At 34.2% G+C, this 14,588-nt stretch overlaps 1 protein-coding gene and 1 long non-coding RNA gene across 3 annotated transcripts; both read right to left on the reverse strand.

Moving 5' to 3' along the window:
• Positions 1-1,796: 1,796 nt before the first annotated feature.
• LOC106870881 (uncharacterized) lies at positions 1,797-5,787 on the reverse strand. The gene is made up of 5 exons (XM_014917119.3): positions 5,598-5,787; positions 4,488-4,587; positions 3,187-3,275; positions 2,623-2,735; positions 1,797-1,890 (listed from the first exon to the last, which is right to left on the reverse strand). Exons 1-4 carry the CDS (start codon positions 5,770-5,772, stop codon positions 2,656-2,658), a joined length of 444 nt encoding a protein of 147 aa, XP_014772605.2. The 5' UTR covers positions 5,773-5,787; the 3' UTR covers positions 1,797-1,890; positions 2,623-2,655.
• A 2,314-nt stretch (positions 5,788-8,101) lies between these two features.
• On the reverse strand, positions 8,102-14,546 carry LOC149132078 (uncharacterized). Of its 2 annotated transcripts, none has more exons than XR_016245071.1 (5): positions 14,435-14,546; positions 12,586-12,679; positions 10,926-11,014; positions 9,277-9,316; positions 8,102-8,182 (listed from the first exon to the last, which is right to left on the reverse strand). It is a non-coding gene; the product is annotated as an uncharacterized LOC149132078 (long non-coding RNA). The 2 variants fall into 2 exon arrangements; XR_016245072.1 differs by lacking the exon at positions 14,435-14,546 and adding an exon at positions 13,043-13,099.
• Positions 14,547-14,588: the final 42 nt, after the last annotated feature.

Here is a 14,588-nt window from a genome sequence, read left to right on the forward strand (position 1 = left end):
ATTTCCCCATTATGCCTCAGTTTGGCTGTATTATATGAGAGACAAACAAACAAGCACGCACTTGGAGACCTAGGAGTATATAGAGTGTCTTTTATGTAGTATTTGCTTTAATTCCTGCTGTGATTTTCAGGGTTTCAAACAATTGTGTAAACTCTTGCCTTGATTGTAACTAAAGATGTACACTCAAACGTGTAGGCCTTCATTTTAGGCGCTAGGTATACCGCCACTTGACACTAACACACGGATGTAGTGGAAAACATAGAATGTTACAAAATTAATCTCGCATTCATTCTCTACAAACACTTGACGGAAAATTTTATGAGTATTACTTGTATAGTAATACCACTCGAAGTTATCACTCAACCGTATCAGTCTAAACTTACGATGCTAAACATTGTCACTTGATACCACCCACGGACGCCGCAGGGAACAATGGATATTTCTAAGACCAGTCAAGTGACAATCCTCTACCATTCAAATCCTATTCAAGACATATACAAATTTGTGCTATGAATTCCTGTACAAAAAGGGAATGCTTCAAACACTAGTCTGGAGCAAAACAGCTGCAATATAAGCCACGTCTATCTATTTCATTAAAAAAAAAAATCACTGTAAACTCTGAAACCGGTCAAATCATTAAATGTAGCATTAAAAAATATATTGACAGTGCATTTTCAACGTCTATTTTTCCTATATTTCTAACCCGTGTGGAATAGAATAACTTGTATATAAGTAACAACATAAGGATCATTGGCGATTATATATACATATATATATATTCATATCGCACTGTTATAACTCTTAAAATTGCTTTTCGAACTTTCTGTATCCGGATTCACTTTTAAATCATTTAATTATTTAATTCCCTGTTTTCTTTCACTTACAGACGGTGTTTCCGTTTTGTTGTACGTTCGTTTATATTTTCTTACGACATTCCATCTTTTCAATATTAATTTCCGTTTTTTCATGTCATTGGTCATCAAATATCTGTACCAAATTCTGTCCTGTAGGGTTCCATCATGTCCACTTTAAACAAAACCAAATACGTTGATATATTCACATTTTACAATAATTGATGCGTTTGTTTCATACGAAGAGTGACCGAATTTAGCGTGCTTCCGGTTCATTGAGCTACCAAGAATCAAGCCGAGCAACATATTAAGCACCATTAATCAATTATTTCAACATATGATATTACGGACACCCAATCACACTCGGCAACATCTCCCTTTCTTCTGAGGCGTCAGTAATTCAATGGCACAGAGATAATCTAATATTACACCGTATATTCCAGTGGCTAGTAGTGAGGATCGCTCGGCTGCCGGGCGTACTGCTTAGCGGCATTTGGCCTGTCCTCTTGTTTGAGTTAAAATTCTGCTGCGGTCAATTATGGCTGTGAACCATTCGGAGTCGTTAAAATAAGCAATAGTTGGCCTTCTGCAACTTTGTGCAACAATACAAATAACAATAAACTCACGAGAGAGACGTGCAAGGCGTGTGAGTCGATGAACGATAGCAACCACAACCATAGCAACAACATCAATAATAATAATCCTTTCTACTATAGGCACAAGGTCCGAAATTTTGTGGGAAGGGACTAGTCGATTATACGGAATCCATTGTTTCTTTGGTGCTTCATTTATGGACCTCAAAATAATGAAAGGTAAAGTCGGTCTCAATGGTATTTGAACTTAGACCATGTTGACGGGCGAAATACTAAGCTTTTGGTTCAGCGCGATAACGATTCTGTTATCTCACCGCCTTAACATCAATAATGATAACAATAAAGTCAAAGATAAGCAATTGCATCAAGAAATATTTATTTCTATATGTATTCAGAATATACTTCATAGAGACAGTCTGTAGATTAGTTACTGACTGGAACCTGCCCTGTAAAGAAAGCAAAATAATATATATTGAATTCTTTGAATAAAATATTGATTTTCATTTAACAAGTAATGTTTACTGTATATATTTTAGTAATGTGGGTTTGGGGTTTCTTTGAAAAACTATCTAACCTGGCCTGCCATCATTTTCTGATGTTGTTTCAGTATTATTACAGGAACTTAATAAATAGTATTAGATACATTAAGTTGTATCCATGTAGAGAATCAAGATACCCAGCTGGCAGAAACATTAGTACGTCGGGCACAATTCTTACTGTCATATTCCGGCTCTTTAACTTCTCAATTCGAATCGTGTATAGCGCATCTTTGCATTTCATGTACTGGGAGTCAATATAGAAAGTAGCGGGGTTTATGCAATCGACTTCACCAGTTTCCCCAAATGTTCCAATCTTGAACGTGTTTCCTCTGTTACGACATGAAGACAAAATAACCGGCCTTCTGAATGCCAGGAATCTACGTAAAATATGGGCAGTCCTTAAACTGCATACATACACATATACACAAAAACATGCTTAAAAACATGCTTACTTATATGTATACTCACGCATACTTGCTTTTTGATAATTATATTAGATTGATCTAGTATTGATTCCTGACATGAACGTAAATATAACGGTTCGAAGGGTGAGGTGCTTAAAAAGATGCCCATCATTTCCAAGGTAGTCGTGTAGAAATACAAGCATTAAAGCTATTAAATAGTTACAATTATTCTTACGTCAAACATTTTCTTAGTTGAATTTCTCTTTCTTCACACCAAGGCAGATATAATAGATACGATTAATATGATGTGAGATTTCATTATGCCATGCAGTCTATCGGTCGAATTTCCTACGTTAATAAAATAAAAATGAAACGTTTAATTAGATTTTTATGGTGATTACATTCCAAATTCAAAGTATCTTTTAACTTAATGTAAATTTGATTCACATAGAAATACTGTTTTTGCATGGTTAATTCTGATCAATATAGTTAACGGTTACGAATAAAGCACTGAATTGCCTATAAATATACTTCATGCTAAATTGCTCAGTCAACCAGAGAGCGTATAGCGGCATAAATTAGTTGCTGCCCCCATTCGTTTATTATAGTCTCTTAAATTCTCAAAATATTTCGCAAAATATGTCTAAATTTCATTCTAATGTTAGGGAGACGTGAAAACACAATAAGAAATGATAAAATCCTTGTTGTTCGAAATATAATTCGTTGATGTTTATTTTTTGTTGGGCTTAGTTTATGTTTACAAACAATTTAAAAACTAAAATCATTTTAAATAACATACTTTTGCAGTACATTTCATGAATCCTATCGAAGTAATCAGAACAGCCATGGTGTACTCTGCCTAAACAGGAAGCATAATAATCAACACGGCTGAAAAAAAAAATGAAAAAGAAAAAAACATAGGGTAATATATGTGAATATATACATTATTGTACCATAAAATGTATTTCCTTCCAGCCACGCTGTTCTTTCCATTCTGCCATCGCAAACATTGGCGACCAGGAGAGAGGCACTGCAAAAGAAGGACGCACCAAATGACAGTTCGGCCTTATACTATGATACCTGAGGGTTGCGTCACGTGATTCTAGCGGCGGAAGCCAGGATTACAGCTATTTTGTTACACAGAGAAATTTTCCGGTAACATTGGAATACCTCCTCGAATATATTAGATAGATAGATAGATAGATAGAAACATACATACATACATACATGCATACATGCATACATACATACATACATACATACATACATACATACACACATGCATTTTGATTTTGACATTGTCTGAAGCAGTTCGAAAAACGAACGGAAGCGCTAAGAAAGAAATTCTCCAAATTCTAACAACCACCTTGTTTTCGATATACGGTATCTATAGAGCACTTTAAACACTATATACATACACACACATACATACATACATACATACATACATACATACATATATACATACATATATACACATATACATATATACATGTGTATTAACATATAAGCAAATGTGAGGGTAAGCACAGTAGACATCAATGTATTAAGTATATTAACTCCATAAAATACAAAACAAATATATGTATACATACAAAAAGAAAATGATAGAGAAAATTAAAGGGATAGAAGACAGGTATTACAAGTCAAACAGTGATTCTTAGGGTTCGGTGATCCATGATATTTGTTTATTTAGTTCAACGAAATGTGGTTGTTTGAATGCATTTAACATAGAAAGAGACGAACCTCCATCGTCAGAGATATCTTTTCTCCTCTCACCGTTCCCTGTCTTAATAACCCTCTCCCTCCTCTAATACATTTAGCCCGCCACATTTAATCATTCCCTGTTTGAATTTCTCTGAATTAAATTTTTTGGTGTCTGATTTACTAATCCCCACATTTGCGTGTATATACGCTCAACCTGATCCCTTTTAAGCCTTTCTTTACCTTGTGGATTTTCCCCTTTAAAGACACCTCTTTCTTTAGAATTAATACATGAAAACGAGTTTGTTTCATTTTATGATTTCATACCTTTAACAAAAATAGAAAAATGTAAGCTGTTGTTACAGAAAAAGTTGTAATAAGAAAACGTATATATACTTGCAGTAATCGTCGTCTTTTTTCTTTTCAGGAAACAGATCCAAAGCTTTTGAGCACACCGTCTTGGCTTGTATGGGACAGCTACCATCCGCAGAGATCCCTAAAAATGTTTAGACTTTTCTAAAATCTTTACGTAACGCTGATACAACACTCGATTAAGTCTTAACATATTAAAATTCTACAGAGTTTCATGAGGTTGTAGCCAAGACACTGTAATATGAAATCCATCGGCACGATTAACATCGGACAACTGTGTAGTAGAGATGAGACACAGAGAGGCATATAGAGAGGGGGGAGGAGAATAAGGCAAGGATGAAGAAATAGATGAAGAGGTAACGAATCAGAGTAAAATGGACGGAAATTGATTGAGAGTAATCCATAAATGAAGCGGAAGGATTGATCAGTTATGTCTAAAGATATGGTTAAAAGGCGAAAGAATGCGATGTGAGAAATACTGAAGAAAAAGAGAAAGAAGCACAGTGTTAAATAGATAAAAATAGGGGAAGTTAAATAGATAACCAAGAAACAAAGAGAGAAAGAGAGAGAGAGAGAGAGAGAGAGAGAGAGAGAGAGAGAGAGAGAGAGAGAGAGAGAGAGAGAGATTGTAAGTTTGAGTTAAAAAGAGAGAAAATTTCAAGATAGAAAGTGAGAGATGTTGACGCAAGAAATTTGTGGTCAAAGAAATGAGGGCGCTAAAGTTATAAAACGAAAGATATTGGTTTCAAATATGGCACGATTCCAGCAACAGTCGGGGAGAAGATAGGTCGATTACATGGACCCCAGTACTCGACTGGTATTTGTTTTATCAACGCTAAAATGATGAAAGGAATATTCAAACTTGATAGAATATGAATTCAGGTCGTAAAAAAAACAAAAAAAAACAGTCGAAATGCCACTACAAGTTTCGCCCGGCGCGCTAACGATTCTGCTACCCGAGAAAGGGTAGCGTAGCAGCTGAATAGAAAGGGGAAGAAGGAATTAGGTAAATGGGAAGGGAGAAGCTAAATTAAAATAAAGAGATACAGAGGGGAAAGTCAGAACGTGTTTATCATGCAAACATTTAAAACACATTCTTGTCAATATGAAGATGATTGTCTCACAGTTACTTACCAATAACAGAAAGAGCTAACAGAAGGGTGATGGTTTTCATCTTGGTTAAATCCGGTTTAGTGGAAAATATATCCGTGTAAAGATTACCTACATGTAAGCGTAGACTATTCAATTTTGCGGCTTTCGTTTCTAAAACGCTGTATGCATTCGTTATTTGTGACGTATGATGGCCCATTTTTATGTTATTCAAATTCTATATAGTTGTACAGATGTATGTTTTTTGTTTGTTTTTTATTTATTTTTTAAACAGTAATTCTATTTTCAATCAATATAATTAGCACATTGAAAATATGTTTCCAGTTATCATTTTTTTCCGTTTTTCGATGCGGATTGAGAGTTAAGTTGTATGACGTATGTGGGTGCAATTTTATATACGGATCAAACATTTTCTGATCTATATTTAAGAGATGGGGAATTATGTAGATTATTTACATTATTTACATTTGATGGATATTTGTCACAAGTCACAAGTCTCCGGGTAGCCTAGGGGTGAATACATTAGCCCAAGGTTTGACTGGGAAGCAAACATCTTACTACGATGTCGCACCTAAGAAACGTATACACAGCCACACCATATAGACTCGGTCATACTTATAGGTGTAGATATAAATTGATAAAAAAATGTGCGCGCGTGTGTATATAGTATAGTTAATACAAATTTGTATATAAGAATCAGTTAATGACATTGTATGCTTCTCTAGTGTCATATAATTAAATTCAACAATGATAATAATTGTAACAGACGAGGGAAAATACAATGTGTATAATTATTTATAGATTAAAATCGGGGAAGAAGAAAAAAAAACGAGATCCGCGGTTGTATATATCTTTATAGTTGAGCAGTTCTTTATTAAATAGAAACAGACAATATCTTTCTAGTGGAGGCAGTGGAACCTATCACTTGACAGATTGCCATGATTTCGTTGAGAATAACATATGTTGATTCCCACGATGATGCTATTCCAAATAACAAATATTGAATTTATTATCAGTCAATTCCTAGAATTCCGCAGTTTAATAGTCTTTGATATCCGATGTACCAAATGGTATTATAACTTTTCATACACATTTTGCATTTCATTAAATTACCTAAGACAATTATTTCTGAAGTCCATAATAACGGCCACACTAGACTTCTTTAAAAAGAATCAGTGAGACAAAACGGAGACAAGATCTTATTAGATTTTAATGTTTAGGATTCATAAATGCATGCAAGAAATTTAATAAACACTAATAAATATGTAATGTTTCTAATTTATTGGCATTCGATAGTTCCACGACCGCATGGGCTTAATAATTAATATGTAGTGTCATGAAGCTGAATTTGTGATGAAGAATAATATTGTTACAGGATCGCTTCAATGACTTTGTATAGACAGCTTATCTAATTTCAGTATGATCATTATATAATAATGTTGAAAAGGGGTACTCGAAACATGGTTACCATTTCCTCTCTCTCACTCTCTCTCTCTCTCTCTCTCTCTCTCTCTCGCCTCCCTCTACCTCTCCTTCCTCTCATTCTCTCTGTCTTTCTGTTGACGCAGCCAGATAACACACACAGACACCTACAAACAAATGTATATAAATATCGGAATACATACATGTGAATGCATGCACATACACACACACATGCACATGCACACACACACATACACACATACACGCACTCACACACACACACACATATATATATATATATATGTGTATGTGTGTGTGTGTGTGTTTGTGTGTGTGTGTGTGTGTGTGTTTATGTGTGTGTGTGTGTGTGTTTCTGTGTGTGTGTGTGTGTGTGTGTGTGTGTGTGTGTGTAAGAAATTAAATAAATGAGCGGAGAACATGTGGCGGTTATCATGGATAGAAGTGTTTCGTATAGAGATTGCATGCGCGTCACCGACCAGTTTGTTCACTGAAAGACTTCAACAAACAGCAATAATTAACACGCGCATATGCAAGCCTATAAACCTACATATATACGAAACTCACCTATGTATGTTTAATAACCTACGTGTATTTATTTCTTACCTTTTATTATTTTTTTTCACTCATTACATTGAGATGATGCTGTGGAACAACCCTATGAAAGTTTTGTGTAAAGTTTTTGTAACCTGATGTCTATTCTTTCACATTCTTTTGAGAAACCGATCGGTAATGGGGACTGAAACAGTCCAACAAGCAGTGGGGAAGGGGGAAACACAGTCACAAAAGCACAAGCACAAACACACACATACATCATGTGGCTGAGAAGCAAAATTCTTTCTGTATACCATCGTTTACTCAGAAAATTATTTTTGCAGATATTAGGTTTTTTTCTTTTCTGTATGTGTTGGTGCGATTAACGAGCTCTAGCATGTCGTCTGCAGTATTTGATTCCCATTGTGCTTATCGAATAATTATATTTAATTAATGCAGAAATATGTTTCATTTTCAAGACTGAAAACATTCTGAATTTCAAATTTCAACATTTGGAACAAATATAAATTATGAACAGACGGACAAAGTAGATATTGATTTAAACATTTTATTTTATTACATTTTGTATTTGTTTTTTTCCATTTTCACAACAACACATTTTCTTGAAACTGGATCTGCAAAATAGAAAAAGCTAATGATTATCGAGACGTTTATAAAGCAGATGATATATTGTATTTGAAAAGCAGTGGCTAATCTAATTGATTATTACGGTTTATAATTTAATCATATAATTTCTACCAGTGTTGCATTACAATTTCCGTGTATCTATTAGAAATCAATTACATAACAGTGGCATCAGACACACGTGTTGTGTTATCATATAGTATAGTTGCAGTCGTATTATTAAGTATATTTGTATAAGGCGCCGAGCTGGCAGAAACGTTAGCTCGCCGGGCGAAATGCTTAGCGGTATTTCGCCTGCTCTACGTTCTGAGTTCAAATTCCGCCGGATTCGACTTCGCCTTTCATCCTTTTGTGGACTATTAAATAAGTACTAGTTACGCACTGAGGTCGGTGTAATTAACTTAACCCCTTCCCCCAAATTTGAGGCCTTGTGCTTCCAGTAGAAAGGATTATTTAGTATACAGGTTTCAAAGTGATAGCCCTGTCAACATGCTCCGAGGAGAGAGCAAATGGATTACATCGGTCCCAGTATTCAAATGGTATTTATTTTAATGAACCCAACTCGCCGTATTTGAACTCTGAAAATAAGGACGGACGGAATGCCATTGAACATTATGCTCAGCAAGCTAAATATTCTGTCACATCGCTGCCTTCGTACTATTGATTATGTTAGTTTCAAATTTCGGCTCAAGGCCACTAATTTCCGGTGTGGGATAGGCCGGTTAGATCGGCCCCAGTGCTCAACTGGTAATAATTATATCGACCCCGAAATGATATACAGTTGAGTATATTAACATTGCTTTGCCGTTTATTTTACATCATAAATTGTCATTTTAAAACAATTTTTATTGCTGCAAATGTGAAATGTTGTGGGTTATATTTTTTTTCAGTGATTAAATATCGTTGCTGAAGATGTATTTTTCTTATCATACTCTCTTACTGAAATGTAATTGAAATGAAGGCATCCGATGTAAATATTTTGAAAATATATTGCGTACACATCGTACAGTCGAATCCTGACATATATAAATATATAATCAAACAAGTGTTTATGTTGACGATGTAATAAGGTGGTCGTACTTACGTATCTAGTTTCGGAGAAAATATTTAACTGTAAGGAGCCTCTGAAATGAAAGATTGAATGTGTATCGATATTTGAAGTTACTATAAAATAGCTTAACTCAATAAACGTAAACACTGTTGTGTGGTTTAGATGTTCGCTTATATCTTATAAGTTTACGGATATGATATCAGTGTACCTAGTTTGGTCAAATGTATTCTGGTAAAGGTTTGTGAACGAAATTTCCTAGAGAGAAACTAAGTGGAAACTGGAGGAAAATGCTCCTTTCCTGAAGGTGACTCGGTTTATGAATCGACAGGTTAAACTACAAATCTCAGCCTTTGGCTACATTAAGAAGAATTCATTCTTATCTTCCCAATATTTCCACCCTTTCTGTCACTGGTCGTATTGCAATGGAAATAGACATAAACCCCGGACTGCTTAAATATGTCTTTTGAGCAGATGTATCTACATGTACTGTATCATACTAACCACTATGTAAGTAGCTGACAGGAATATTTTATGATAGAATACAGAAGTGTCAATGTGAATGTGAAATGTGAAACGACATTGTAAACTTGAAACGTGAAATACCAATGGGAAAGCCATGGGACTTTAACTGGATTGAGATGTAAAGAGCTGAAAGCAAAATGTTTCGAAGATAAACAATATTCTGCATGATGTTACCTTGATGATGCTGTGATTGTTTTATCCACTGATAAATATGAAGATACTAATTGTTTCTAAAGTGGTAACCCAGTAGAATCTTTAACGGGTCGATCAAAATGCGTAGCAGCATTTCGTCCACCTTTAAGTTCCGAGTTAAAATTCCACCGAAGTCGACTTTGCTTTTGATACTTTGTGGTCCATAAAATATGTACCATTTGAGTATTGGGGAGAATGTAATCGAGTCCTCCCCTCCGCCAAAATTGCTGGCCGTGTACGAAAATTTGCAGCTAATACTAATGGTTTTGGATTTTGGTATCCAAGACAGCAATTGTGTGCTAATAGAATTATACTATAAAATCGAACCTACTTAATGAATGATGCGTTATTTTATTGACCCCAGTCCTCGAATGGATGATAAGCAAAGTAGACCTCGGTATGATGTGAACTCTGAATGCACGAGTTTGAAGAAATACACATGCATATTGACTGATATTTTAACGATTCTGCCAGCTCATCGATTTTATAAATTCGGATAAATGCAGAAAGTCAGCAGTTTTTAAAAGTGGTATTGATTGATTATATCGATTCTTGTAGGTGATTTGTACATTAATTTATCAATATTTTACTAATAAAAGGTAAATTTGGTTTCGGAGGTGCTTCAAATTAGTACCATAAGAAGAGGAAGAATAAACGCAAAGCATTTTATTTAATGTAATGAAAATAACCTTAATATCAGCGTACCAGCACTATAAATAATATCATTTCTACTATAGGCACAAGGCCTGAATTTTTTGAATCGACACCAGTACACAACTGGTACTTAATTTATCGACTCCGAAAGAAAGAACGGTAACGTCACCCTCGCCGGAATTTGAATTTAGGACATATAGACGAAGAAAATATGCTAAGAACTGTATCCGGCGTGCTATCGATTCTTCCAGTTCATCCCGCTAAACCTGCTATCAATAGATCAATATTAATAGGTTTGCTATAAAAGATCTTACCGACACATTCAGTTTCCCAAACTTTATTGAAATATTCAAAGCATTCATTATCTTTTCCTTTCATACAGTTGCGGTAGTTTTTGAGACGCCTGAAAATGAAAATGTGCGTACGATATTATAATAGAAAAATATATGTCAATATTTGGAGCATTTTTTATTTCAGTCTCATGCGAATGATCTTTTATTATGTTATGGGGCAAAATAATTCCTAAGTTTAGTGACTGATGCAAATCAAATGAAACATGAAATTGATCATTTTTGTCTCTCGGCAAGGAACTGGATTTACATTTATGATGATCAAACCGAATCTGTGGAGTTTTGGGAGATAAACCTTGGAAATCTTTCTTTTACACCCCTATGCACATTAAATTTGTTATACCACTTTGCATTCTATTCATGCAATGCTTGTATTCCATAAATTCATATCATTAACAACATTCGAGTATATTAAGATACGGTGTATAGTAGAAAATACAATATAATGATATTGCACACAAATGAAGCTACCTTAACTCTTTGAGCTCTGACCTCCTGAAGCTTATTTGACCATATACCTGGCACTCCACCGGTAATCTACCGGTAGAGCGGAGCTACGGTATAGAGAAAAATAAGCCATCCACCGGTAAACCGGTGTTACGGGATGAAAGAGTTAAGATAACCACATAAAATATGAACCGATTACTAATTTCCTGTTATTCTTCCTGACAGTAACAAATCCCTGTTATACGTTGTGATTCCCTTCAAGTAATACATTCTACGTGAAGCTCAACAGCAGTTATGTGCAACCTAGTTCACGTTTTAATTTTCGCTGTTTATAAGGCACAGAATAATGTCTTATTCCTTTACAGTTTGTTAAGGGTTCCATATTATTAAGAGTTTATCACCAGCAACCGGCAGTAAATAATTCTCTACTGATGTTTATGAGCAAAAGCCATCCTGCTTTCTTAGAATATCCCTCCTTAGGTAGCTTTGAAGGAAAAGAGAAAAGCAGGTCGAAACGCCGGTTTCACAAATTCATCTTAAACCTATAGATCCAGTGTGTTGTAAATACACATCACTTGAAAACAGGCGTTCTCCGAAAGGAAATACGGCAGTGGTTAGTATATTCACGTTCAGATCTGCAACAACGTGTTAAAAATGAATAGGCACGCCATTTCATTGTTTCAATTAGGGCCGTTCTCTGTGCGCATGATTACTTATATTACAATTGAAATAGATTAAAGTAAACGTCTCTACCAAAAACAGGAACAAAACCTATAAGAATACAGGCCGCGGTATGAATACAGAATATATGGACACATACATAACAAAATACGTCAGTAATAACAAATATGAAGTCTTATTACATGGGATACTGTTCATATTATATAACAAACCACAAACTAAACAGTACCGGAGTCTCAGTGATTTCGGCAACCGTAGCTTAACTTACATTAAAAATAAATATTTATAATAATGCTTTCTATCATAAACAAAAGGCCTGATCGATAAATGAAGAGGTTCAGTCGATTACATCGACCTGAATTGCTCATTTGTTGCTCATTTAATCAACACTGGAAGCGATGGAAATACAAAGTTGCTAAACATTTTTCCAAGCCGCCGCTTTAAATAGAAATGTTAATAATACAAATATGAATGAAATATATAAAGTTATACTTACATGCAGGTATGGAGCCTTGTTTTAAGAACGGTGTCTGGGCCTTTCAAGCACATCTTCTTAGCTTTCAGGGTACACTTGTGTGACAAAGCAGCACCTTCAGGTGAAATGTAGAACAGCTCAATTGATTAATACATAATAATAATAATAATAATAATAATAATAATAATAATAATAATAATGGCAACAAGCAATAATGCTATCTAGTATAGAGACAAGGTCTAAAATTTTGATAACGGTTCTGCCGGTTCACCGCATTAGTATTAATGCGAATAATAATAAATTATGTTATACGTGAAATGTGGATGCTTCCGTGTATGAACATATTTGTTATTGATGTATACACACGCAGACAGACACACACACACACACACACACACAAAACACATAGACTGAAACACAAACGCAAATTGACATATACATGCACTCTATTTTTATTTTGGAGGGACACCTATAAAACCTTTAGAGTCAGTCCGGTTAAATCTATTTCCATTCGAGCAATGATATACATTAGTTTTTAATTTGTAAAAAATACAACAGGCGGTATAATCAACAATTTAAAACATTTTACTACATCATAAAATAAGCCATTGGACATGTATTGGTATATTATCATATATAAGGCGAAATATGGTCTGATTCGTATATGAAATAATTATAATGTCAAGTAACATTTTAAATTATCAAAAATATCGATTTACATTTTACGTATGTCGTAAGTGCACAGTTTAGCATTAAAAAGTTAAGCATCCCGTTATCTGCATATATAAGCATAGAATGGGATTATTAACATATTGATTCAACTGCATGCGACTTAAATATATATATATATATATATATATATATATACATATATATATATATATATATATATATATATATATATATATATATATATATAATCTTCCAAACGTCTAGTTAGAATAGAGGCAGCTGACGAAGGATTAATTCCAAGTGGCTATCTGTCTTCCTATGTGTTCGTTCCGTTGACTGTAGTTCATTGTTCTAACGTCCTCTACCCTGATATGCATCTATATAAACATGTAGATGTAAGTATGTACATATATGTGTGTATACATGCATATATATTCTTTGTATTATATATATATATATATATATATATATATATATATATATATATATATATATATATATATATATATATATATATATATATATATATATATATATATATATATATATATATATATATATATATATATATATATATATATATATATATATATATATATATATATATATATATATATATATATATATATATATATATATATATATATATATATATATATATATATATATATATATATATATATATATATATATATATATATATATATATATATATATATATATATATATATATAGTGTGTGTAGGCGCAATGGCCCAGTGGTCAAGGCAGCGGACTCGCGGTCATAGGATCGCGGTTTCGATTCCCAGACCGGGCGTTGTGAGTGTTTATTGAGCGGAAACACCACGAGGCTCCGGCAGGAGATGGTGGTGAACCCTGCTGTACTCTTTCACCACCACTTTCTCTCACTCTTTCTTCCTGTTTCTGTTGTACCTGTATTTCAAAGCGCCAGCCTTGTCACACTGTGCCACGCTGAATATTCCCGAGAACTACGTTAAGGGTACACGTATCTGTGGAGTGCTCAGCCACTTGCACGCTAATTTCACGAGCAGGCTGTTCCGTTGATCGGATCAACTGGAACCCTTGATGTCGTAAGCGACGGAGTGCCAACAACAACAATTCTAGGCACACAGCCAGAAAGAAATGATTTCTTATTTGTCAATGTCGAAACGGAAATAATAATTTTGTGTATAACTTACCGACAAGAAGGAGACAGAGAAATATTGCGAATTTCATTTTGGATTTTCGTTAGAAACAAGAAATAACAGTTGTGATAATGTGCTGATAAGCGTCACTTCCAGTCTTATATAGAATACATAAATTACACCAGGTGTTCAAAATCACATTCTTTAG

The sequence above is a fragment of the Octopus bimaculoides genome, chromosome 18, assembly GCF_046866305.1.
Source record: "Octopus bimaculoides isolate indiv1 chromosome 18, ASM4686630v1, whole genome shotgun sequence".
Taxonomy (NCBI): domain Eukaryota; kingdom Metazoa; phylum Mollusca; class Cephalopoda; order Octopoda; family Octopodidae; genus Octopus; species Octopus bimaculoides.